Source organism: Panthera onca, chromosome C1 (assembly GCF_046562875.1).
Source record: "Panthera onca isolate mPanOnc1 chromosome C1, mPanOnc1 haplotype 2, whole genome shotgun sequence".
Classification (NCBI taxonomy): domain Eukaryota; kingdom Metazoa; phylum Chordata; class Mammalia; order Carnivora; family Felidae; genus Panthera; species Panthera onca.
In genome coordinates this window covers 186127423-186151596 of record NC_138346.1, presented here as the reverse complement: position 1 = coordinate 186151596, position 24174 = coordinate 186127423, and the positions used below count along the sequence as shown (strand labels likewise).

At 40.2% G+C, this 24174-nt stretch overlaps 1 protein-coding gene across 1 annotated transcript in view; it reads right to left on the bottom strand.

Annotated features, from left to right (window-relative positions):
- Positions 1-24174, bottom strand: part of ZSWIM5 (zinc finger SWIM-type containing 5) — a 258359-nt gene that overhangs the window by 25427 nt on the left and 208758 nt on the right. Inside the window, exons 5-11 of the mRNA XM_078451987.1 lie at positions 13054-13233; positions 7491-7667; positions 5729-5875; positions 4841-4978; positions 3158-3418; positions 2819-2954; positions 1597-1754 (exon numbers count right to left, since the gene is read on the bottom strand). Coding sequence (XP_078308113.1) covers positions 1597-1754; positions 2819-2954; positions 3158-3418; positions 4841-4978; positions 5729-5875; positions 7491-7667; positions 13054-13233 — 1197 coding nt within the window. The remainder of the gene's footprint in view (positions 1-1596; positions 1755-2818; positions 2955-3157; positions 3419-4840; positions 4979-5728; positions 5876-7490; positions 7668-13053; positions 13234-24174) is intronic.

Genomic DNA, 24174 nt, shown 5'->3' with positions numbered 1-24174 from the left:
GCCATTCTGACAGGTGTGAGGTGGTATCTCCTTTTTCTAGTTTGTGGTTAAGGTGGAAACTGAGATCACTGATTTGAAAACTTTCTTCTTTTTAGGTACAGGCATTTGGTGTCAAAAACTTCCTTCTAAGTAAGCTTTAGCTATATTCCAAAAATTTTGATATGCTGTTCTTTTAATTCTCATTCAGTTTAAACATTTTCAAATTTTTTGTTTTTTATCCCCTTTGTCCAGTGAGTTATATGGAAGTGTGTGATTTAATTTCTCCAAATTTGGTGGATTTTCCACATATCTTTTTATTATTGATTTTTAATTCAATTGAGGTTGTCTGAAAAGTTTTTTATTTCACCTTTGTTTCTGAAAGATATTTTCACTGATCTAGAATTCTTTAAAAGTACTTTAAAGAATTTTCTCCACTTTCTTCTAGTTTACACTGCTTCTAGTGAGAAACATGCTCTCATGTTTATCTTTTGTACATAATGTCTTTTTTCTCTAGTTACTTTTAAATAATATTTTCTCTTTAAATACTGGTTTTAAGCAATTTGATTATAGTGTGCCTTGGTATAGTTTTCTTTGTGTTTCTTGTGCTTGAGATTAATTGAACATTTTGGATCTGTACTCATTCTATCCTGCTTGGAATCTGACATTCTATGCCATACCACTGCCATTCCCACCCCCACAGAGATGTCTATTATCAAATTTATTGATTTTTGCCTATAAGAGTGAAAATATTATGTCAGGGTAATTCTAATTCATATTTCTCAAGGGGGGACAAGGATTTTAATTGTTTAAAAGTTACTTGTATCTTTTCTACAACTGTCTGATCATATCCTTTGTTCAGTTTTTGTATTGGTGTATTGCTCATTTACATATTGATTTATCTGTATCTTTTACCTTTTCCATAATGAGTATGTATTTTGGGGGGCAACAAGATACAGTTATTTTTTAAAAAATGCTTTAAAATAGCCATAGTTTCCTGTTATCAGAAAAATACTCACAACCCATGCTAGCTAGTATTTCATTATAGCTTCTCAGGGGCTTATTTTCATCTTCTTTGTAATTAAACCTACCTAGATAACAGGGAGGTATGTGAGCTTAAAAACTTGAGAGTTACTCTGGGCTGCCTATCTTCTGACAAGGAGCCCTGGAAATATCACAAACTCTCATAACTATAAAGAGATTTATAGCACTATCTTAGTCATGACTTTACTGGATCTTCCAAAGGCCCCGAAAGGCTGACAGGATCACTGACAATGACCCCCATTTTATAGACTTTGAACCTAGGATTGCAAAGGTGAAGTGACTATCATACAGAAGGTTAGACTTAGAAGTTATCTTGAAGATGATTTCATACTATGTACTCAGCATCCCACAATTAGTAACAAAGGCAAAACTCTGGCTTGGACCCAGGTGCTCATTCTAATGGCAGCAATCAAAGTAACCATCTATTCTAAGTTGTCAAGTATATCACTTGAGTAGTCACTCTAAGTAGTCAAGAATAGCTTTTCTTCTTCAGGAGACTGCAGACCAAGCCCTTGATAGGCCATGACTGGGCCAGCATAATGGGGGTGTTGGAGCCTAAAGTCTATCTATGCTCACCTTTGGCAGCGGTCAGCATGGTGGAGGCCAGTTCACACTGCTGTGATTCCAAGTGTCCAAGCGTGAACCAGCGAGGATAACGGCTGGGCACCACAGACACCATATGGTGAGGGTGAGAAGTGTCTCCTGTAGAAGTTGAGCTTTCTAGAACAGGTAACCTAGAAGACCCAGGGAGAGTCATCAGCCACCATCCAGAACCTTACTGTTCTGAGCTACCTTAGAGAAATTTGTTCTTTGCTGGGGAGGAACTGGGCAGGAAAGGGTTAACTATGAGTTTTAAAGGTTTTAAAACTTAGGGGCACTTGGGTGGCTCAGTTGGTTAAGCATCCAACTTTGGCACAGGTCACGGTCTCATGGTTCGTGAGTCTGAGCCCCACATTGGGCTCTGCACTGACAGTGTGGAGCCTGCTTGGGATTCTCTCTCTCTCTCTGCCACTCCCCATTCCCTCCTCCCCCCTCTCAAAATAAATAAATAAACTTAAAAAAAAGGCTTTAAAACTTCAGAGTACTATACTGTAAATGAGGTGAGTGTCTGGGTACAAGTAGAACTCAAGCTGAATACTCCTTACTGCAAATGGATTTGAAAAGCAGTTCAAAAGCCCTAAGATTATTTTATAAAGTATAAGAAATATATGCCAAGGAATCCTCAGCAGTCCTTTTCTGGTTCAAGTGAAGAGCTGTCACAGCCTTCTGATCTAACTAAAATTCTTCTGTATGGTCTGCTGCATCCTAAAGGTCCACCTGCCTAATCCAAGGATCCTGTTCTAGTTTGAAAATGAGATACCCATAGCTCACTGTTCTAAAGTCTCGGTGTAGAAACACTTACTTTTACTTCCTTCAGATGTATCTGGTGACCTATGCCTGGGAACCATGATTCATTTGAGCTATGGAAGGGCTTCAACTTCTTCTCAGTCTGCCTAATGGGCCTCAGAATCAGAACAAAGATACTCAGGTCTTGGGTGCTCCCTATCTATTAAAAACTCAGGGGCTTCCTCGGACAACCCACCAAGAGTACAGGTAGCCAAATGGGTCACCAGCAAGGCATTCCAAATAGGAACCCTACATCATATGAAAATCCTTGAGCCATTTTGGGGTAGGCTTGGTCCAATATTGTTAGGTCCAACAGAATAGACAGAGGGTGAGAGAAGAAAGTGAGATACACAAAACGCAATAGAGACTTCTGCTTTGATGGAGGCAACTGGGCTGGGAAAGGGCTACCTACCTCATGGCACGTAAGGCTAATTTATAGGACAGGTCTGGATCATGAGGCAGTAGAGCTGAGAACAAATACTTGGCAAAGGTATGCATGGGAACACTCTCTCGGTGAATGACTTCTCCTAAACCACTGAAGGGGCCCCCTGCAGGAAGAAGATAAGATAGCCAGTTATTTATCTGTATGCTTCTAATTTGCCCACCTGGACTAGGGTCTTGCACATGTTTGCTGGCCATGGGAACTTTCACTACACTTTCATGTAAAAAAATATTTCTGTACAGTGCTCTGTTGGAGGGGAACCCAGAATCATGGGCCTAAGACACTGTGACAAAACTCCTCTCTACTTACCTTCCAGTAGTAAGATACATTGTTTCTGCAGTGTTTGCACTAGCTCATCGTCCAGCTGTAGCTCCTGAAGTCGACTTAGGAGCTGCTCCTCATTACGGCACACCTTGTCCTGTGCGTAGAGGCCTTCAGGCATCACCCTCTGTTGACCCATCCCCATCAGAGCAACTTCCAGGGCCAATGACAGGTAGGACTCATGGCTGTTTGGGCAGCCTGTAGCCATAGGTACATGCTGGTACACAGGGGGTCTGCTTTCATTCATATCTGAGGGCAACAGGGGACCAGATTCTTTAGGTCAGCTCTGTGGATTTTTCTGCTCCTCTCTCCCTCCCACTCTGGAATAGTGACAGTTAAGTCATCAGATAGCACTGGGAAGCTGAATCAGAACCCCAGAGCAGTAAGGAAAATATACTGAAAAAAAGCTTATACAGAGCCACAAAGATTCCCAACTCCTTCCCGGTATGTGAAGTGGCTAGACCAGTTAGGGAAGAAGAAGATCTTATATTAATTGCTAACACATTATGTAATACCATGATTATCTGATTTTGTATCTGTCTCTTTCAGGACAGTGCAAGCATCTTAAAGAGAAGAGACTTTAACTCATTGCCCTATGCATCGCCAGGGTATAGCATATGGAAGGAGCTAAGTGTATATCAGTGGTGAATAAATCCCAAGTACAATCTCAGGTTTTCAAGATGTAAATGTCATTATGTAGATGAAACAGACCAAAGATTATGATTTCCTTTCATGGAATTAGAGGGAAGATAAGGGCAGCTCTAGCTTGGGCCACCCCTTGTATCTTTACCCAGAGAAATCCAAATCCATCCAGTTAAACTATTACTTTTGTAACATTGACAACTTCTATGTTATTATTACTTCATATGTTCTACTTCTAGGTTCAAAGTTTCAGAAAAAGAGCACAGGTTTAAAGTCTTACACAGGTTTAGAGTCTTGGTTCCTTTTCTTTATCCCTCCACTCATCTGGTAAGTATTTATGGAAAACTATTAAATGAGACGTATTGCACTAAGTGCTGGGATCACAAAGATAAGTAAGTCATAAGTTCTGCTTTCAAGAAGCTAAAGTCTAGTATGATAATCACCTGTAAACAAACTGTAATGCAGTGAGCTAAATACTATAACAGACGTATGTATATAATATAGTGATGGCATAAAGGAAAGAAGAACCAATTCTGTCTCTGGTCCTTGCTACTTTGAGACTGCTAAGTTCCTTTCCTTCTAGTTCTCATTGGTAAAGTTGGTATATAACCATCATGAGGGAAAAAGTTAAAAGGAAATATGAGTACTATGAAATCGCAAGGGTTACACACACTCTTCTTGTTGGAAGTTCTTTTCCACTTCAAGACTGCTCTGAGGCTTGGCCTCAGCCTCGGCCTCCTGAAATCCCTCTCACTCTTCTTATTCCCTTTGGATCACACTCTTTAGGCATTTATAGTATAGAAGTGAGGGGAACAAAGGGAGGCTGGCAAGGTAAAATGGGAGAATAGGACAGGGCTAGTCTACAGAGTGGGAAAGGAAGATGGCAAAGAAAGGAAGGCCAAGGCAGCCAGTCAGGGCAGGTCCAATTTGGATAAGAGAAAAAAGGCTGCATGAAATGTAGAATAGAGCTGGCAGGGAGGAGAGGGCTACCAAGGGCAGTTCCAGCTCTCCTCAGGCTGACCCCTGTACCTGACACTTCCAGATAGCCATCATCGTTCAAACGGCAGGCCTCAGTCAAAGTGAGAAACAGGCAGCCAATGGGATCCAGTGGGTGGCCCACCCAACCTTCCAGGTTTGTGATGGTTGTGGTTCCTCTCTGTAACAGTTCTGGAAATAAGCAGACCCAAATTTTAGAAAGTGATGGAGACACACTGCTCTCTGTCCCTGCCTGGGTCTCCTCATTAGTCTCTTTCGGGCACTAGCCTCAAGACTTAAAGAAAATCTTCCCTCTTTGTCTTGCCTTGGATTCATAGGACTGGTCACAAGTTTATCAGTCAGATGTAAGGTCTTGAGGTCTGCATTTAGGCTTCTCACTGGCAGCACAAATATGTAAATATAATTTTACAGTTTCAAAAAGGTCACCTTATACTAGATCTAGTGGGCCTTCCAACTACCCTGTGAGGGAGGCAGACCAGCATTATTATTCCCATTTTGCAGATAAAAAACCCTGAGATTCATAGAGATAAAGTCAGGCATTCCACACAGCAAGTAGAAAAACCTAAAATTCTCGGGGTGCCTGGATGGGTCAGTGGGTTAAGCGTCCGACTTCAGCTCAGGTCATGATCTTATGGTCTGTGAGTTCGAGCCCTTCATAGGGCTATGTGCTGTCAGTTCAGAGCCTAGAGCCTTCTTCGGATTCTGTGTCTCCCTCTCTCTCTGCCCCTCCCCCCTCCCCCAACTCTGTCTCTCAAAATATGAATAAATATTAAAAAAAAAAAAAAGAAAAGAAAAACCTGAAATTCTCTAGCTCCTGCCACTCCATGAAATTTTATGAAAATAAAATAGTAGGCCTTGTAGCCCCTAAGGATCCTCATCAGCCCCAGCCTAAGGAGTTAAGATGGCTCCTTTTCACTATACCTTTCTTCTGATGCTTGTAGATTTCCAGCTGCCGTTGCTGCTGCAGCCTCAGAGTATTGATAATGGCCACCGTGAGTCTGAGGGCCTCTTTTGGATAACCATGGGAACGCAGGGCATCAACCCGAGCACAGGCTGTAGGCACATGCTCTACCAGATGAAGAAAATATTTTGGTTGGGTTAGATTTTCCAATCAGGAAAATTCATATTTGACAAAGGGAGTTTGTGTTTTGCTCAGTTCCTAAAATTCAACTGCTATCTACTCTGTACCAAGACCAACGTTTTATTTTTTAAGAATATAACTAAGTCACAGGCACTACCTTCAAAGAGCTACCATGCAGCCTCAGTATGGCATAGAAAGGAATACACAGCTAGGATAATAAAATGTAAGCACCTCTTTGTGAACTTGTACTATGGGAACCCAATGGAAGTAGCAACTAACTGCCTAAAGGGAAAGGCCTCATTCATTCATTAATCCTACATTTCCTGAGAACCTATTATATGTCAACTCATTTGCCAGCAAAAGGAAGTAAAAATGTGCAAGACAGGTTGCAAGCATTTACATTCCTACCAGTAGTAAATGAGAGTAACTATCTCCACGCAACCTTTCCCACACCATAAACTAATTATCTTTATTTTAAAAATCTCTGGGGCACCTGGGTGGCTCAGTCAGTTAAGCATCAGACAGTTGGTTTCAGCTTAGGTCATGATCTCACAGTTTGTGAGTTTGAGCCCCACATTGGGCTCTGCACTGACTGCGGAGCATGCTTGGGATTCTCTCTCTGCCCTTCCCCTGCTTGCCCTCTCTGTCTCTCTCAAAATAAATAAATAAATAAATAAACTTAAAAAAAACTCTCTGACAATTTGACAATCAAAAAATGGTAATTCAGTTTTGTTTTGATTTTCATCTTTGTTTACTGATGAGATGTATACATTTTCACATTCTTATTAGATTCATGTTTTAGAAGTATTGGATCAAAGAGGAAAGATGACCAAAGGAGACTTCAGGTACTGGCCCACAGTGAGTCTGGCCAAGGCTTTCAAAAGAGAGATAGGGACATACATGCATATTCAGAAAGATCTTGAGAAAGACAAGGATAAGAGGTGAAGGATAGAACTAGGGAATTGGGAGAAGATATAAAAATATATGTCATTGTTGTAAGACTCAGAAAATGAGTATTTTTTAAAAAAATACTGTCTGTTTTGGAACGGGCATCCTGTGATAAAGTCAAGAAGAGACTGACAGTCAGCCAGAGGAAGGTTTAAACCCACAGTAGAACAGCTCTGTTCCTTTATGATGAAGTGGGTTAGGAAAGGTGGAAAGGAGGAAAGGAAGACAGCTTGGTGACAAATGCAGATAATGCCCTAGTTACTAGCACAGTGTAACTGAAGTTTCAAAGTTAGTGCATTTTTAGCAAAACATATTAATTTCAGAGTAGATTATACTGTTGCTCAGCAAATGTTGACTAAGAGCTTATGAACTGATGTTTAATGGTTTTATTAGTACTCTTTGAGATTTACTGACTCCTTTCCTTTCCTAAAACTCAGGAAACAGAACACAAATTCCAATGTTTGAGGTCATTGTACCTCAGCTAAGTACACATGCAAATGGCTGAGGCTTCACATAAATACCCTGAGTCACTAGTTAAGGCCCCAAAAGATCTGTCCAAATTGTAGTTGTGTTGCCAGCACCTATGCAGATCTGGCCTGGCACAAGTTAAGACTGGGCTTTGAAATTCTTAGAGTAGAGGAGAGGTACACTTACCAAGCCACAGTGGCTGGCCTTGGGAATTAAACAGTAGTCTCTCGCTTTCCTGCTGGCAGGCAGGAGCTGTATATATATCGCTGCTTATTATTCGCTGTAAATGGCTGTCCTGCCAATGTAATTCACGGCCCTCAATGGCTCTAGTGAACACTGTTCGTCTTGGTCTGGATAAGGAGTCTGGGGAAAGAAAGAAATGCAGCAGTTCAATGACAGGTAATCTGAAGTTCTAACTCTTATATGTCTTCTTCAGAGTAGGAGGAAGAGAAGAAGAATAGTTTGTGGTTAGTGAGAGCAGCCATTCTACCATCTGTCTAGGTGCTGTCTCTTTATTGGATAGCCCTTAATGTATCTGTGCCCTGTATGGGAACAACCTTTCTCCAGAGATCTATGGCTGCCTTTTTACTTCTACAGAAGACCAATTTCTCCTAGGACCAAGAGCCACATGAAAGAGAAGAGGGACTGTGGTGCCCAGCTGCTCAATTATGAGGATACAAATTGCTTCTATAGAAGTCAGAATAAGAGAGAAGCAGTTAGGTAATTTCCCTGGCCTATTTATAACCTGTCTCATTTACAGCATGACCCTTATCAGACTAAGGACTTCAATATAATTGATATTAAAAGTTGAAAAAGAGCTGAAGCCCTATGTATTCTGGTCCCTTTATCATACTGATACCTATAGGCTTACAGGCTTGTTCTCTAATGTGAAAAACTGATGCTGACAAGACTAATTAACACGGAGTCTTACCATGCCATATCTCTTCAGGAAAAAGGCTGCAAGGAAACCAAAACAGCTTAGGGTGGTATATAGGAAGGCCACGTGAAAGATACATTGTCACAAACTGTATATATAAAAGGACTCATAGAAATTACATTTAAGGAAATAAAAAAACCATAAAGGATTATTTAATTGACTCTCTGCCAGATTGAGGGCAGCTGTAACTATTTTAGGATCAAGGGCTAAAGTACTATGCAGATGTTTCCAGAGATGCCCAAATGAGGGGGTGTATCCACCGAGCCTATGCAAAAAAAATGGGAGGGAAAGCCAGAGGATTCAGAATGAACATGAAAGAAATGAACATATTTATTCATTAAGCAAAAGTCCTTAGAATACAGTCATCTCTTCAGAATTTGATATATCCCATAGTGTATGGGCTTGGATGATTAAGTTAGAAAAGCACCGACCATATCTACTGAAATGTCTTCTCCTTCATATTGTCCCTCAGTAGAAGCACAATGTACCTTCTGCTGGCTACAGTCTAAGCACCTCTCTTCCTGAACTGAGACTCTACCTTGGGTCTGCTCAGCCCACAGTGGGGATTAGGCTCCCAATATTCATTAAGTCTGCAAATAGTGCCTACTACATAGCAGGTACTTGTTCCAGGTGCTGAGGATATATAAAGTCCCTGCCTTTATGGGACTTGATTTTTTTAAGTTTATTTATTTATTTTGAGAGAGAGAGAGAGAGCATGAACAAGGGAAGGGCAGAGAGAGAGGGAGAGAGTGAATCCCAAGTAGGTTCTGCATTGTCAGTGCAGAACCTGATGCAGGGCTTGATCCCAAGAACCGTGAGATCATAACCTGCACCAAAATCAAGAGTCAGATGCTTAACTGACTGAGCCACCCGGGAACTGTGAGCCTTTACAGTTAAATGGGCAGAGATAGTTGAATAAATATATAGTATATCAGATATATCAGATGGTTATGAATACTATGGAAAAGACTAAAGCAGGATTAAGGAGAAAGGCAAGCTGGTATTGGGTGGGGGTTGTTTTAAATTGAAAAAAAAAAATTTAATGTTTATTTTTGAGAGAAAGAGAGAAAGAGAGAGACAGTGCAAGCGAGGGAGAGGCAGAGAGAGGGAGAATCTGAAGCAGGCTCCAGGCTCTGAGCTGTCAGCACAGAGCCCGATGTGGGGCTCAAACCCACAAACTGTGAGATCATGACCTGAGTCAAAGTCATACGCTTAACCAACTGAGCCACCCGGGCACCCCTATTGTTTTATATAGAATGGTCTCTAATAAGGTAACATTTGAACAGAAAGCTCAAGGAACTGAAGAGCAAGCCTTAGGCATAACTAAGGGAAGAGTATTTCAGGCAAAAGTAATAGCAAATGCTAAATCCTGAGGTGGGAGCATATTTGGAGTGTTTGAGAGCAGTGAGGAGGCCAGTGTACTTAGGATGGAATGAGCAAGCAGGAAAATCATAGGAGATGAGATAAGAGAGATACTAGCAATCCCTGGAGGCTTGCTCCAAGGGCCTTACAGGCCATGAGTGAAAGATGAGAAGTCACTAGAGGGCTTTGAGCTGCTGAAGGTATATGGTGTGATCCACTTTTTAAAAGGATAACTGGCAGCAGTATTGAGAACACACCATAAGATGGAAGGGGAGAAGCAGGAGGGGCAGTTAGGAAGTCAATGCAATAATTTGAGAAGGATGATGGCAACTTGGCCAGAGTAATAAGCAGTAGAGATAAGAACATACAGATTCTGGATATATTCTGAAGGTAAAGGCAATAATATTTGCTCATGGAATAGATCTGGAGTAAGAGAGAAAAAGAATCAAGAATGGCTCCATGGTTTTTAAGACAGATTTGCCATATGTGGAGATAGGGAAGACTATAGGAGAGCAGGTTTGGGTGGGGTTTAATAGGTAAGAAATCCTACTGAGATGCCTATTAATATCAAAGTGGAGATATTGAAAAGGCAGCTGAACATACAAGTCTGAAGTTGTTGAGAGGAAAATTCTGGTCAAGGAGATATAAATCTTGGAGTTGTTGGTATACAGATGATTATTAAAACAATGCAATCACCAAGGGAGTATGTATATAGAGAGCAGTGGTTTGATGACTGAACCCTAGGCACTCTAACATTTTAGGTTAGGAAGCAGGGAGGAGACAGTAAAGGAGACTGAGAAGGAGGAACCAATGAAGTAAGAGCAGAACTAAGAGAGTAGTGTCTTAGAAATAAGATGAAAAACGTGTTTGAAGGAGAAAGTAAACAATTGTAACAAATACTACTGTCAGGTCAAGTAAGATTATGACCAAGAATCAACCACTAGATTTGGCCATATTTAGCAACAGTGACCCATACAAGAGCAGTTTCAGTAGTGGAGGGATGAAAGCTGACTAGAGTGAGTTCAAGGGAGAATATGAGCAGGAGAGATAATAAATATATACTATTCTTTTAAATTATTTTTCTTAGTTCTACCACTTATTTCTACTACCTCAGAGAAACAGGATGGTAGTTAGAGAAGCATGTGGGAACACCATGAGTGTGTATTGTGTTTTGTTTTGTCTTGTTCTGTTTTGTTTTGTGATGAGAGAGAAAGCAATGTATTTGTATACTCTCATAGGAATAATCCACAAAAATTTGTGAAGCAGGTGAGAGAGGAGATAATTCCTGGAGTGATGTCCTGGATAAAAAAGAAGGAATAGGATTTTGAGAATAAGTAGAGGGCTTAGACTTACAAGCACGAATAAAAACAGGGAAGAGGAAGAAGATGGGCACAGACAGAAGCAGATGAGAGACTCTTGGAAATTCTCTTGTGATTGCTCCTATACTCTCAGTGAACAGGAAGCAAGGCTATCAGCTGAAAGTGAGGAAGCAGAGGGAAGGGGAATAAAGTTTTCAGGCGAAGGTGGTATGAAATAGTAATTCAGAAGAGTGAAAGAAGGCATAGATTAGGGAAATGTGGATGTCTGGACAGTACTATGGTCCCATTCAAAATCAGTAGTCATAAACTTAAAGTAAGACCAGTTACTTACACTTATGTTTCTCTTCATCATGTTCAGCTCTGTGGGTGTGAGCACTAAGAAATTAGAGTTGGACTTAGCTACTAAAGTTAGTGTTAAAGTTGCTCTATGAGTGAAATAAAGGGAAAAAGGAGGTTGAGTATGTAGGTGTTGAGAGTAATTATAATGATGCACCAAGGAATCTAACCTGGATAAGGAGGAAAATGAGGCTACCAGGAAAATGAAAATGTGGCAGGATCAAAATTCCTAGTGGGTTAAAGAATTATTGGAATTGGCATACTAGAGAAAATAAACTAGCAAGACTGATGATGGTTATTAGAGCTGCCTGAAATTTAGATTATGAAGAAGGTATTGCTAGTGGTAATGACAAGGCTTAGAGTATGATCTTGGGATTGCATGGCTCAATTATGGTGGTAGACAAGACTACTAAAAGATAGGAGGTCAAAGAATTAAGAGACTAGAATATTGGAAGGATCATCTGTGTGGCTACTGAAATCAAGAATTCCAATATAAGTAGTGATAGCAGAGAACAAAAATCTTCAAGGGATGGGGAGAGGGCGGGGACGGGTGTGGGGATTGACCCAGAGGTCTAAAATGACCCAAATCAGAAGGGTAGCAGATAGTATATTTTGATGGCATTAACTTTAAAGCTGCGGGGTATTTTGGGAAGGAGGAAAAGACAATGATACAGAAATGGCAATGAAGAGTAAGTGGGATGCCTATTGCCCCATTAGGTAAAGAGACGTTAAGAGCTAAATCAGCCACAACTTGAGAAGACTGCAGAAGAAGCAATATTCTCAAATGAGAATCAGTAACAACAAATAACCAATTTGATAAGGAAGAAACTGCCAAAATAGAAGCATGTCTTTACATGCATTTGATTCTCTATGCCAATCTAAAGCCAATACTAAAGGGATGGTGTGTTGTGGAGGTTAGATGAGTGTGAGTAAAGGGTAGCTTAAAGAAATGGCAAAACTATAGTCTTTTCACTTCTTGTTACCTTAGCTGCCTTGAATATACTGACAATCAATTATGAGACACTAGATGAAAACCTGGCAAAAACAATTTAAATTATTTTCTCCTTGGGATTAGAAACATCAGATTTATCACTTAAAATAGAAGGGACTGACATGTAAAATCAATGTGTGAAAAAAATCCCCTACCAATAAAGGTTTCCAATGGGCTAAAGAGCAATCAGTTGCCAACAGCAAATAGCCTGAGTTAGATGAACTAAAAACTTATGTGAATGCTGATGCTCAGTGATATTCGTAGGTCACTGGGCTCAAAAGGCAGAGAGTACAGTATTGTTGGATTTATCTTAAAATGGGGCAAGAGTCCTAGCAGTAATTTGGGAAGATAATCCATCCTAGCTATCTGCTATATAAAAACATTTGAGGAAAACAGGAAAGTAAGAAAAGCAATTGTCGAGCCATTTTAAAAGCTGTGTTTTGCAGGCCTTCCATTCTTCTCTTCAGGTAAGTCTTCTGAGCTAAAACCAACCCCAACCGAGGCCAAGATCCATTAGTCATGATGAACTGGAAAGGTAAAGAGGATTCATGCAGAGGACCCTAGGAATTTATGCTGGGCACTGTTAGGACACTCTAGATACAGAAAAAGACAGCATCCATAATGTCAAAGATAAAAGCTTACCCTTACTTAAGGCTTGGTATTTCAAGACAAACAAAGGACAGGCTTTTCTTACTGAGGGTGACAATACTGACAGCCAACTGTCCAGCCACCTTTGTTTTACCACTTTACCCTCCCACCTTTGGAGTTCCAGGCACAAAGACATTAGAAGGATTTATGGCTCACCTGGGCTGTGACTGGCATTCTGGGGAAGTGCATTGGTGATGTTGGGTAGCTCATGCCCATAGTTCCCATCCTCCAGGGGACAGACATCCAGGTCACTCCACCTCTGCAGTTGCTGCAGCCAACAGGATTTTTCTTCCAGTTTGCAATGTGGATTTAAAATGATGCATACCCATAAGGCCCCTGGAAAATAAAGCAACCAACATTCTTGATATCTCTCCTCTGATGTATGTTAAGCTTTAATTTTTCAGTCTTTTCTTCTCTTCTATTTTTAGTGGTAGGAAAAGTTTCCAAAACATCAGCTTTTCTCAATATAAAAAAATCAAATCTGTTGGGGCGCCTGGGTGGTTCAGTTGGTTGAGCATCTAACCTTTCTTACTTATATTTTTCTTAAAGTTTATTTACTTCTTTTGTGAGAGACAGAGACAGCACAAGTGGGGGATGGGGGGAGAGAGAGAGAATCCCAAGCAGGCTCCATGCTGGTAGGAGTGTCTGACTCTTGATTTCCGCACCCGTTGTGATCTCATAGTCGTGAGATCTCTCTCCCACTCCCTCTGCTGCTCCCCAGCTCTCTCACACACACACACTCTCTCTCTCTCAAAAAATAAAGAAAGAAATAAAATCTGCTAAAGTTTTCAGAAATGGCTTATTTTTCCTTCTCAGAGCTTCCTTAAATATCCTTCCTGGATATCTGGATATGTGCCTGTAATGATGAACAAGACCGATTTGGGCTTGAATTCTGAGCTCAGATTTGTAGTCCAACATATATTTATTGAGAACTTTCTATGTTCAAGGCCTATTCTACTGGAGAATAAGACATTGTTCCAACCCTTGAGGAGCTGACTAATGGGGGACATAGATAGATACATATAATGTTACTTGAATATGATGAGTGTTAAGGTAAAGATATGGGGACAACAGCAAGATAGAGGAAGGGCACTTAGCATAAGGGCAGGGGTCAGAAGGGAGGTTCTCAGAAAAGGTTTCAATTTTTGGTTAGTAGACTTTAGGCTTTCTGAAATTCATATTCCTCAACTGTAAAACTGAGAGCACATAAATAACTACTTTGTTTTTGATGCTTATTTATTTTTGAGAGAGAGAGAGAAAGAGAGCATAGGTGGGGGAAGGGCAGAGAGAGAAAGAGGAAACAGGATCATACAGGGAAGGGGCAGAGACAGAGGGAGATAGAGGATCCTAAGCAGGTTCTGTGCTGACAGCAGAGAGCCCGACTTGGGGTTTGAACCCATGAACTGTGAGATTATGACCTGAGCCAAAATCAGATGCTCAACCAGCTGAGTCACCCAGATGTCCCCCAAACAACTACTTTGTAGGGATGTTGTGAGAATTAAATGAAATAACATTTGTAAAAGGCCTAGCATATTACTTGGCACATAGCAGAATTTTAGTATTTCCTTTTTCCAAGAAAAATGGTTTATTTCAGTTTGGATTTTGATACAGTTGATCTATTAGGATGTCTTAAAACTATCACATTCTTGGATCTTCTCTGTCACTGTAGCAGAGTATCACATATTCTATACAATATATGAGTACTGTCTCTCCATCCATATTACCCTTCTTTTCAAGCAAACCTGCTTCTTTTCAAGGTTGGCTATAACTGAACTAGATATATTCTCAATCTCAGACCAGCAGTAAGCCTGGCTGCAAAGTATCTTAAGTTAAACATCTTTTGGGATGAAGCTACATCTGTGGACGGAGGTACTTTGAAACACTATTTCAAGGTCCTTCAAACTCAAATAGGAATGGTTTAAAGGCCATTTTAGCCCTAATTTCAGATACTACCTGAAGATAGTGAAAATTCATTTCTACTGGCTCAGTTTTAAAAATCTACCATGAAATAAAAACTACACTGTGTAATATAATAGTATTATATTATGATGCTCTGAAGGGAATCATAGTTAGGATTCACTCAAATAATTATAATAATAAAGTATGGCAAATGCTATCATAGACATAGATAAAATCCTATGAGAATATACAGGATGGAACAATGAATTCTGCATGTGGGGTCAGAAGTTATAGAAAGGAAATGGCATTTCAGTTCGAAGAATAAACATGAATTAATTCCCGTTAAAGATAGCTAACCACTGTTTCCTTTTGAAACCTCACTAAAATGAAAGTAAAAGGATAAAAACACGTGTAAACACATACAGACACAGAGAATGGGAGAGATAAAAGAGAATAGCCACAAAATTTTGCAATGTGGAAAGCTTGTGGATGAGTGATAGCTGACCTAGCAGAACAGAAAAGTGGAAACCTCCATCAGTGGTTAGAAAGCCCAGAAGCAGACTGATTCACGCTTCAGAACCCTGCTGAAAGTGGGGCTGAAACTAGTAAAATTGGTTAGAAGTTTGTCAAAGGTCTCAGGATCCCAAAGTTCCTACTCTATTCAAGGCAACTGAGTGCCTGCTCCTCCCCTCTCCTGGAAGAAGACCAGAACTTTACTCACTGGGAAGGTTGATTCAGAGAGGTTCTGGATTGGAAATATTACTCACAGCCAAGGATGGGGTTTCCATACTAAAAACTGAGGGATGAAATCAATACATGTTGAACAAATGGATACCCTCCAACCCAACCCTAACCCTCAACCCTAACCCTCTTTCCCCCCCTGGTTCTAAGAAGACTATGACAGGCTTATAACCCAGAAACAAGAGACTGGAGGATTCAAATTAGCCCAAGGACAGAAAACATAGCAGATAACTGAAAAAACCCAGCCAGATCATCCTCAGTTAAACTGACTAACAAGGCCACACACACACATACATACATGCACACACATACGTGCGTGCACACACATGCAAAGAACTTCCTTTTAGTTTTTAACTGTTACTCTTAAATAGAAATGGACAGCTAAGAAATGTTAGGTATATGAGGAAAGCATCTGACATAAAGGACAGAGAACAAAAGTAAACAGAAAGAAGAAAAACTTGGGAGGAAATACAAAAAAGGCAGAGAAGAAAGAAAACTTAAATAAAAAAACCCTGCAATTGTTATCAGCAAAATGAGAAGATACTGCATCTATGAAAAAAGTGCAGGATGCAACAACAAAAATGGGCTCTTGGAAATTAAACCTATGGTGACAAAAAATACATTAAAAATTAGTAAGATGTTTGAAAGATAAAATGGAGGAAACCACTTGGAAGATAAAAGACAAAAACAAAAACAAAAACACACCAAAACAATGAGAGAAAAAAATAAAACTAGAGAATCAATCTCCATTTAGTATATTTAGTCATAAGAAATAATCTAGCAATTTTACTATTTTTTGAGACATCCCTTCTGGAACTCTCTATTTTCTTATCCCTAATCTAGACTGTTTATCTTCTAAGCCTGTTGCATAGTAACCTAGAAGCTAATATCCAAATAACAGAAGTAGTTCCAGACAAAAAGAGAAAAAAAAGGGTGAGGAAATGAAAAAAAATTTTTTTTCAAGAAAACATCTTAAACTAAAAGATGCAAGTTTCCCAGTTGAGAAGGTTTAGTGAGGATTAAGCAGATTAGATTTTTTATTTTTTAAATTTTATTTATTTATTTTTAAGTAGGCTTCATGCCCAGCGCAGAGCGCAACATAGGGTTTGAACTCACGACCCTGAGGTCAAGACCTGAGCTGAGATCAAGAGTCGGGAGCTTAACCGACTGAGGCCCCCAGGTGTCCCCAGATTAGATTTTTTTTAAGTTTATTTATTTATATTTTTAGTAATCTCTACACCCAACGTGAGGCTCAAACACACAACACTGAGACTAAGAGTCGCATGCTCTACTGACTGAGCCAGCCAGGCACCCAAGGAGATCAGATTTTTTAAAAATTTAGGGGGCGCCTGGGTGGCTCAGTCATTTGGGTATCTGATTCTTGATTCTAGCTCAGGTCATGATCTCATGGTTGTGAGATGGAGCCCTGCATCGGGCTCCGTGCTGAGTATGGAGCCTGCTTGGAATTCTCTCTCTCTCCCTCTGTCTCTCTCTTTCTTTCAAATTAAAAAAAAAATTTAGAAGAAGACCAACAGAAAAAACAAAACTTTCCTGAACGAGAATGGCCTGGTACTTCACAACAGCAAGTGGAAGCTAGAGGACAATGGAGATAGGTCTTCAAAATTCTAAGGGAAAAAGATAAGATTTCCAACCTAGAATTATGCACCCAATCAAAGTATCAATCAAAAGTGAGGGTAAAATCCAGATACTCAGCAATACAAAATTTATCAACTATGAAAAATTCATCTCCCACCCTATCTGAGGAAGCTACTGGAAAATGTACTCTACCAAAACAAGAAAGTAAATCCATAGAGAAGAAGGTGTTGGATCCAGAAAACAGGGGGTTCAACATAGGGGAAAGGAAAAGGGAAGTCCTAGAATGATAGTAAAGAGCAGTATCTACACGATTATCCTGCAGCAGGTTTGGAGAGCACACAATCTAAACCAGGAATAGGAAAATAAATGGTTCCAGAAGAAATGTCTCTAACAAGATAATAACATTGATAGATTATTTGATGTGACCAAATATACTGTATGAAGATTTTAAATTACTGGTAAATAATTGGGGGGTAAATTAATGATAACAACAGAAAAATCTGCAACCTAATAGTCAAACAACAAACAAACAAAAATAATTTTTAATTCCTGAAGGAGAAAAAAAAGTTGTTTAAGAAAGTAAATGTAGTGGGGCGCCTGGGTGGCTTGGTCGGTTAAGCGTCCGACTTCGGCTCAGGTCATGATCTCACGGTCCGTGAGTTCGAGCCCCGCGTCGGGCTCTGTGCTGACAGTTCAGAGCCTGGAGCCTGTTTCAGATTCTGTGTCTCCCTCTCTCTCTGCCCCTCCCCTGTTCATGCTCTGTCTCTCTCTGTCTCAAAAATAAAAATAACATTAAAAAAAAAAAGTAATGTAGTATTAGTATACTACATGACTGTGCTACAGATATGTATTTAGTCATAATAATGCACACATTTAATGTTGATCTAACCTCAAATTATAATGTCACTATTTTGCTCTCATTCTAGGACTTTCCTTTTCCTTTCTCCTGTGTTGAACCCCCTGTTTTCTGGATCCAACACCTTCCTCTCTATGGATTTACTTTCTTGTTTTGGTAGAGTACATTTTCCAGTAGCTTCCTCAGATAGGGTGGGAGATGAATTTTCCATAGTTGATATATTTTGCATTGCTGAATGTCTGGATTTTACCCTCACTTTTGATTGATACTTTGATTGGGTGTGTAATTCTAGGTTGGAAATCTTATTTTCTTCCCTTAGAATTTTGAAGACCTATCTCCATGTGCATATCTGGCATGTGCATAGGTATGTATATATTGGGGGCTATGGAGTCATTGAGAATGAGATCTCTCATGAAAACCCCTGTTCCTTCTGCCATGGGAGAACACAGTGAAAAGATGACTACCTATAAGCCTGGAAGTAGGCCCTCACTTGACACCAAATCTACCAGTCATTTGATCTTGGACTTCCTAGCCTCTAGAACTATAAGAAATAAATTTCTGTTGTTTGTAAGTCACTTAGTCTTTGGTATTCTGTTGTGGCACCCTAAACAGACTAAGGCATAAATTGGTACCAAGAAGTGGGGTCCCACCATAACAAATACCTAAAAGTGTGAAAGCAATTTTGGAACTGGGTAAAGGGTAGAGGCTGAAAGAATTGAGTTGCATGCTAGAAAAAGCCTATGCTGCTGTGAACAGACCTTTAAAGATGATTCTGGTGAGGTCCCAGAAAGAAAAGAGGAGACCTGTAGAGAAAGTCTGAACCTCCTTAATAGTCCTGAACAGAGTGTTGGTAGAAAAATGGAGGGTTAAGGCCATTCTGATGAGATCTCAGATGGAAATGAGGAACATGTCAGTGGAAATCGGAGGAAAGGCAATCCTTGTCATACAATGGCAAAGAACTTGGCTAAATTGTGTTCATGTCCTAGTGTTTTGTGGAATGTAGAACTTGTGAGTGATGAAATTAGCTGAGGAACTATCTAAGTGAAGTACTGAAAGAGTAGCCTGGTTCCTCTTGACTGCTTACAGTAAAATGTGAGAAGAAAGATACGATTTAAGGATGGGATTGTTAATCAAAAAAGAAGCAGAACTTAAAGATCTGCAACACTGTCAGCCTGTCCATATTGAAAAGAGTAAGAGGGGTGCCTGGGTGGCTCAGGGTAAGCATTCAATTCTTGACGTCGGCTCAGGTCATGATCTCATAGTTCTTGAGATTGAGCTCTGCTTGGGATTCTCTCACTCCCTCTTATGGTAACAGCCCAAATGTCCATCCATTGACTAATGAATGGATAAAGATGTAGTGTGCATATATGTATGTATGTGTGTACACACACACACACACACACACACACACACACACACACACTGGAATATTACTCGGAAATCAAAAAGAATGAAATCTTGCGATTTGCAACAATGTGGATGGAACTAGAGTGTATTATGCTAAGCAAAATAAGTCAGAGGAAGACAAATATCATATGATTTCACTCATATATGGAATTTAAGATACATAACAGATGAACACAGGGGAAGGGAAGGAAAAATAAGATAAAAACAGAGAGAGAGGAAACCATAAGCAACTCTTAAACACAGAAAACAAACTGAAGATTGCTGGAGGGGAGGTGGGTGGGGGGATGGACTACATGGGGTGAGGGGAGGTGGGGGGTGGTGGGTATTAAGGATGGCACTTGCTGGGATAAGCACTGGGTGTTATTATTTTTTTATTTATTAAAAATTTTAAAAATGTTTATTTATTTTTGAAAGAGAGGGAGCACGAGTGGGAGAAGGGGCAGACAGAGAGGGAGACACAGAATCCAAAGCAGGCTCTAGGCTCTGAGCAGTCAGCACAGAGCCCAGTGTGGAGCTTGAACCCACGTACTGTGAGATCATGACCTGAGCTGAAGTCGGATGTTTAATTGACTGAGCCAACCAGGCACCCTGAGCACTGGGTATTATATGAAAGTGATGAACCACTGGGTTCTACTCCTGAAACCAATACTACACTCTATGTTAACTAATGTGAATTAAAAAAACAAACAACTATGAGGAGGTATCACCTCACACCTGTTAGAATGGCTAAAATTAAAAACAAGAAACAACAGATGTTGGCGAGCATGCAGAGAAAGGGGAACCCTCTTGCACTGTTGGTGGGAATGCAAACTGGTGCAGCCACTGTGGAAAACAGTATGGACGTTCCTCAGAAAGTTACAAATAGAACTACTCTATGATCCAGCAATCGCACTATTAGATATTTACCCAAAGAATACAAGAATACTAATTCAAAAGCATACATCCACTCCAATGTTTACAGCATCAACAATAGTCAAATTATGGAAACAGCCTAAGTGTCAAAGATGTGGTAATATATACACATGGAATATTACTTAGCACAAAAAAGAATGAAATCTTGTCATTTTCAATGACATGGATAAAGCTAGAGAGTATAATCCTTAGTGAAATAAGTCAGAGAAAGACAAATACCATATGATTTCACTCAGATGCAGAATTTAGTAACAGAACAAACAAACAAAAGGGAAAAAAGAGAGAGGCAAACCAAGAAACAGACTCTTCTTTTTTAAAGTTTATTTATTTATTTTGAGAGAGAGAGAGTGTGCACACAGGAGGGGCAGAGAGAATCTCAACCAGGCTCTGCACTGTTAACACGGAGTCCGATGTGGGGTTCAAACCCACAAACCAGGAGATCATGACCTGAGCCGAAACCAAGAGTTGGATGCGTAACCAACAGAGCCACCCAGGTGCTCCCAAGAAACAGACTCTTTTTTTTTTTTTAATTTTTTTTAACGTTTATTTATTTATTTTTTTGAGAGAGAAACAGAGAGTGAGTGGGGGAGAGGAAGAGAGAAAGAGGGAGACACAGAATCTGAAGCAGGCTCCAGGCTCTGAGCTGTCAGCACAGAGCCTGACATGGGGCTTGAACCCACAAGCTGGGAGACCATGACCTGAGCAGAAGTCAGAAGCCCAAATGACTGAGCCACCCAGGTGCCCCCCAAGAAACAGACTCTTAGCTATAGAGAACAAAATGTTGGTTACCAGAATCGTTGGTTGGGGGGATGAGTTACATAGGTAATGGGGATTAAGGAATATATTGTGATGAGCACTGGGTACTGTATGGAAGTGCTGAATCATTACACTGTACACCTGAAACTAATACACTGTATGTTAACTAACTAGAATTCAAATAAAAACTTAAAAATAAGAAATACTGCTTTGAAGGGAAGAAGAGAAATGGGGTAATAATTGGAAGGGGATGAAAACATCAAAGGCACTTTTTTTGAGACTGAAGATATTAGAGCATTTTTGTATGCTGATGGGATGGGTCTAGTAGAGAGGGAGAAATTAATAATGACAGAGGGGTGCCTGAGTGGCTCAGGTGGTTAGGTGTCTGACTCTTGATTTCAGCTCAGGTCATGATACGGTTTGTGGATTTGAGCCCCAAGTCAGGCTTTGCACTGACAGTGTGGAGCCTGTTTGAGATTTTCTCTCTCTCCCTCTTTCTCTACTCCTCCCCTACTTGCATGCATGTTCTCTCTCTTACTCTCAAAATAAGTTAATTAAAAGAAACCTTTAAAAAAATGCCAGAGAGGGGCGCCTGGGTAACTCAGTTGGTTAAGTGTCCAACTTCAGCTCAGGTCATGATCTCATGGCTTGTGAGTTCAAGACTCGTGTTGGACTCTGTGCTGACAGCTCAGAGCCTGGAGCCTGCTTCGGATTCTGTGTCTCCGTCTCTCTCTGCCCTTCCCCCACTCAGACTCTGTCTTTCTTTCTCAAAAATAAATAAACATTAAAAAAAATAAAAAACAAATAATGCCACAGGGAGGAGATAATTGCAGGAGCAGAATTCTTGAGAAAAGGAGATGGCATAGGACCCAGAACAAATATGTAAGACTTTCCCTTTTATGGGAGCAAAGATATTTCATAGATTTTTAAAAAAACTTTTTAATCTTGCGGTTCGAACTCATGAACCTCAAACTCAAGATCATGACCTGAGCCGAAGTCAGACGCTTAACCAACTGAGACATCCAGGCGCCCCAAGATATTTCATAGATTTTAACAGAATATAAAGTAAAGTATATATGTACAGATATGGGGAGATGAGAAAACTTCATGTCTGACTGTTTCTATTTTCTCTGGTTCAGGGACTGAAAGTAGTGAGTCCATTCCTTTAAATTCCTACAAACCCTACTTAGGTCTTCCCAGGTGAGCAGGCTGTGTGAACACTAAGGAACCCTCAGAGTAGTTAGGGGAGGCATGAATGCACCACACTCTGGTGTCTGACCTGATAAGGTTTTCCTTAGTGCAGTGGTTCTCAAATTGTGATCTCTGGAACAGCAGCAACAGCATTCTTTTTTCTTTTTATTAAAAAAAATTTTTTTAATATAACTTATTGTCAAATTGGCTTACATACAACACCCAGTGCTCACCCCAACAAGTGCTCTCCTCAATTCCCATCACCCACTTTCCCCTCTCCCCAACACCCCATCAACCCTTAGTTTGTTCTCTGTATTTAAGAGTCTCTCCTGGTTTGCCTCCCTCCCTCTTTATTTTTTAAAATTTAGGGGCGCCTGGGTGGCGCAGTCGGTTAAGCGTCCGACTTCAGCCAGGTCACGATCTCGCGGTCCGTGAGTTCGAGCCCCGCGTCAGGCTCTGGGCTGATGGCTCGGAGCCTGGAGCCTGTTTCCGATTCTGTGTCTCCCTCTCTCTCTGCCCCTCCCCCGTTCATGCTCTGTCTCTCTCTGTCCCAAAAATAAATAAAAAACGTTGAAAAAAAAATTTAAAATTTAAATCCAAGTTATTTAACATATAGTGTAATAATGATTTCAGGAATGTAATTTATTGACTCATCACTTACATATAACACCCAGTGCTCATCCCAACAAGTATCCTCCTTAATGCCCCTTGCCCATTTAGCCCATCCTTCCACCCAACACCCTACCAGCAACCCTCAGTTGTAGCAACAGCATTCTTTAAAAAAAATTTGTTAGAAATTCAAATTATCAGGCCCTATTCCAAACTACGGAATCAAAAACTGAGGACAGGGCCCAGAAACCTTTTTAAATAAGTACTCTTGGTGATTTTGAGAAGTTTGAGAATCACTGTCTTTGCAGGATGCTGAGAGTTTCTTGGAAGATTGTTATAGCAATTTCTTAGGTATAAAGCTGTCAGAAGCAAGAGCTTTTCATAATGAACCTAAGTATATGACAAGTGCTTTAAAAACACTGGAGACCAGCTGTGTTTACTTCTTCTCACCTACCTTTGTCTCAAAGGCAAAGCCCAAGTCCACAACACAATCCCATGAGTATGCCAGAAATTAATCTATGAGATTCAGGCCTCAGATAAAACCAACTCACTGAAGAAGGCTGAGTTTAAATTAAAAAAACATGCACTTTGGAGAAAAAAGTAAATAACAAGATAGAATTGAGGGAGATGTTGCAGAAGGATGTTTGATTTGGAATCAAACAGATTGCGGTTCCATAGGTAGAACTATCACTTACTGGTATGTGACCTTGAATAAAATACTTAACTTTTCTGAGTTCAGTTTTCCCATCTAAAAACATGAAGATGCCAAAATCTTACCTTGGAAGGGAGTCCATGACTGCAATCCTTTCTGAGTAAAGAGTCTAGAAGTAGTCCCAAGTTGCCATGCATTGTATCACGTGACCTTGGTCACAACAGGTTGGACCAGTAGCTTTGGAATAATAATGCAATATTTCTACACCTCAGAAAGTGTAACTATGTCCTGGCAGAGACAGTCTCCTATAATTTTATTCTGTATGGAGAAGTAACCAGAATGGTCTCTGTTTCTTTGCAATAAACACACGATTACCTTATAGGGTTGTTATGAGAATTACATGAAAAAAATGTGAGTATAATCTTCAACAGATAATGGCATATAACACTCAATAATGTAGCTATTCATTGGTAATGAGTGCTTCAAAGCCGTTAATGCCACAGCCGTTAATGCCACAGATAAAAAAGCCTCAGTACCCAAAACCAAAAACTCATACTTACCAGCCCCAAAGTAACCAAGTATAGTTACAGAGTCATTAAGCCTCATACTCTGAGGCTTTTAGCCCTGAGGATATGAAATGTATGTTTTAGGGGCTTCA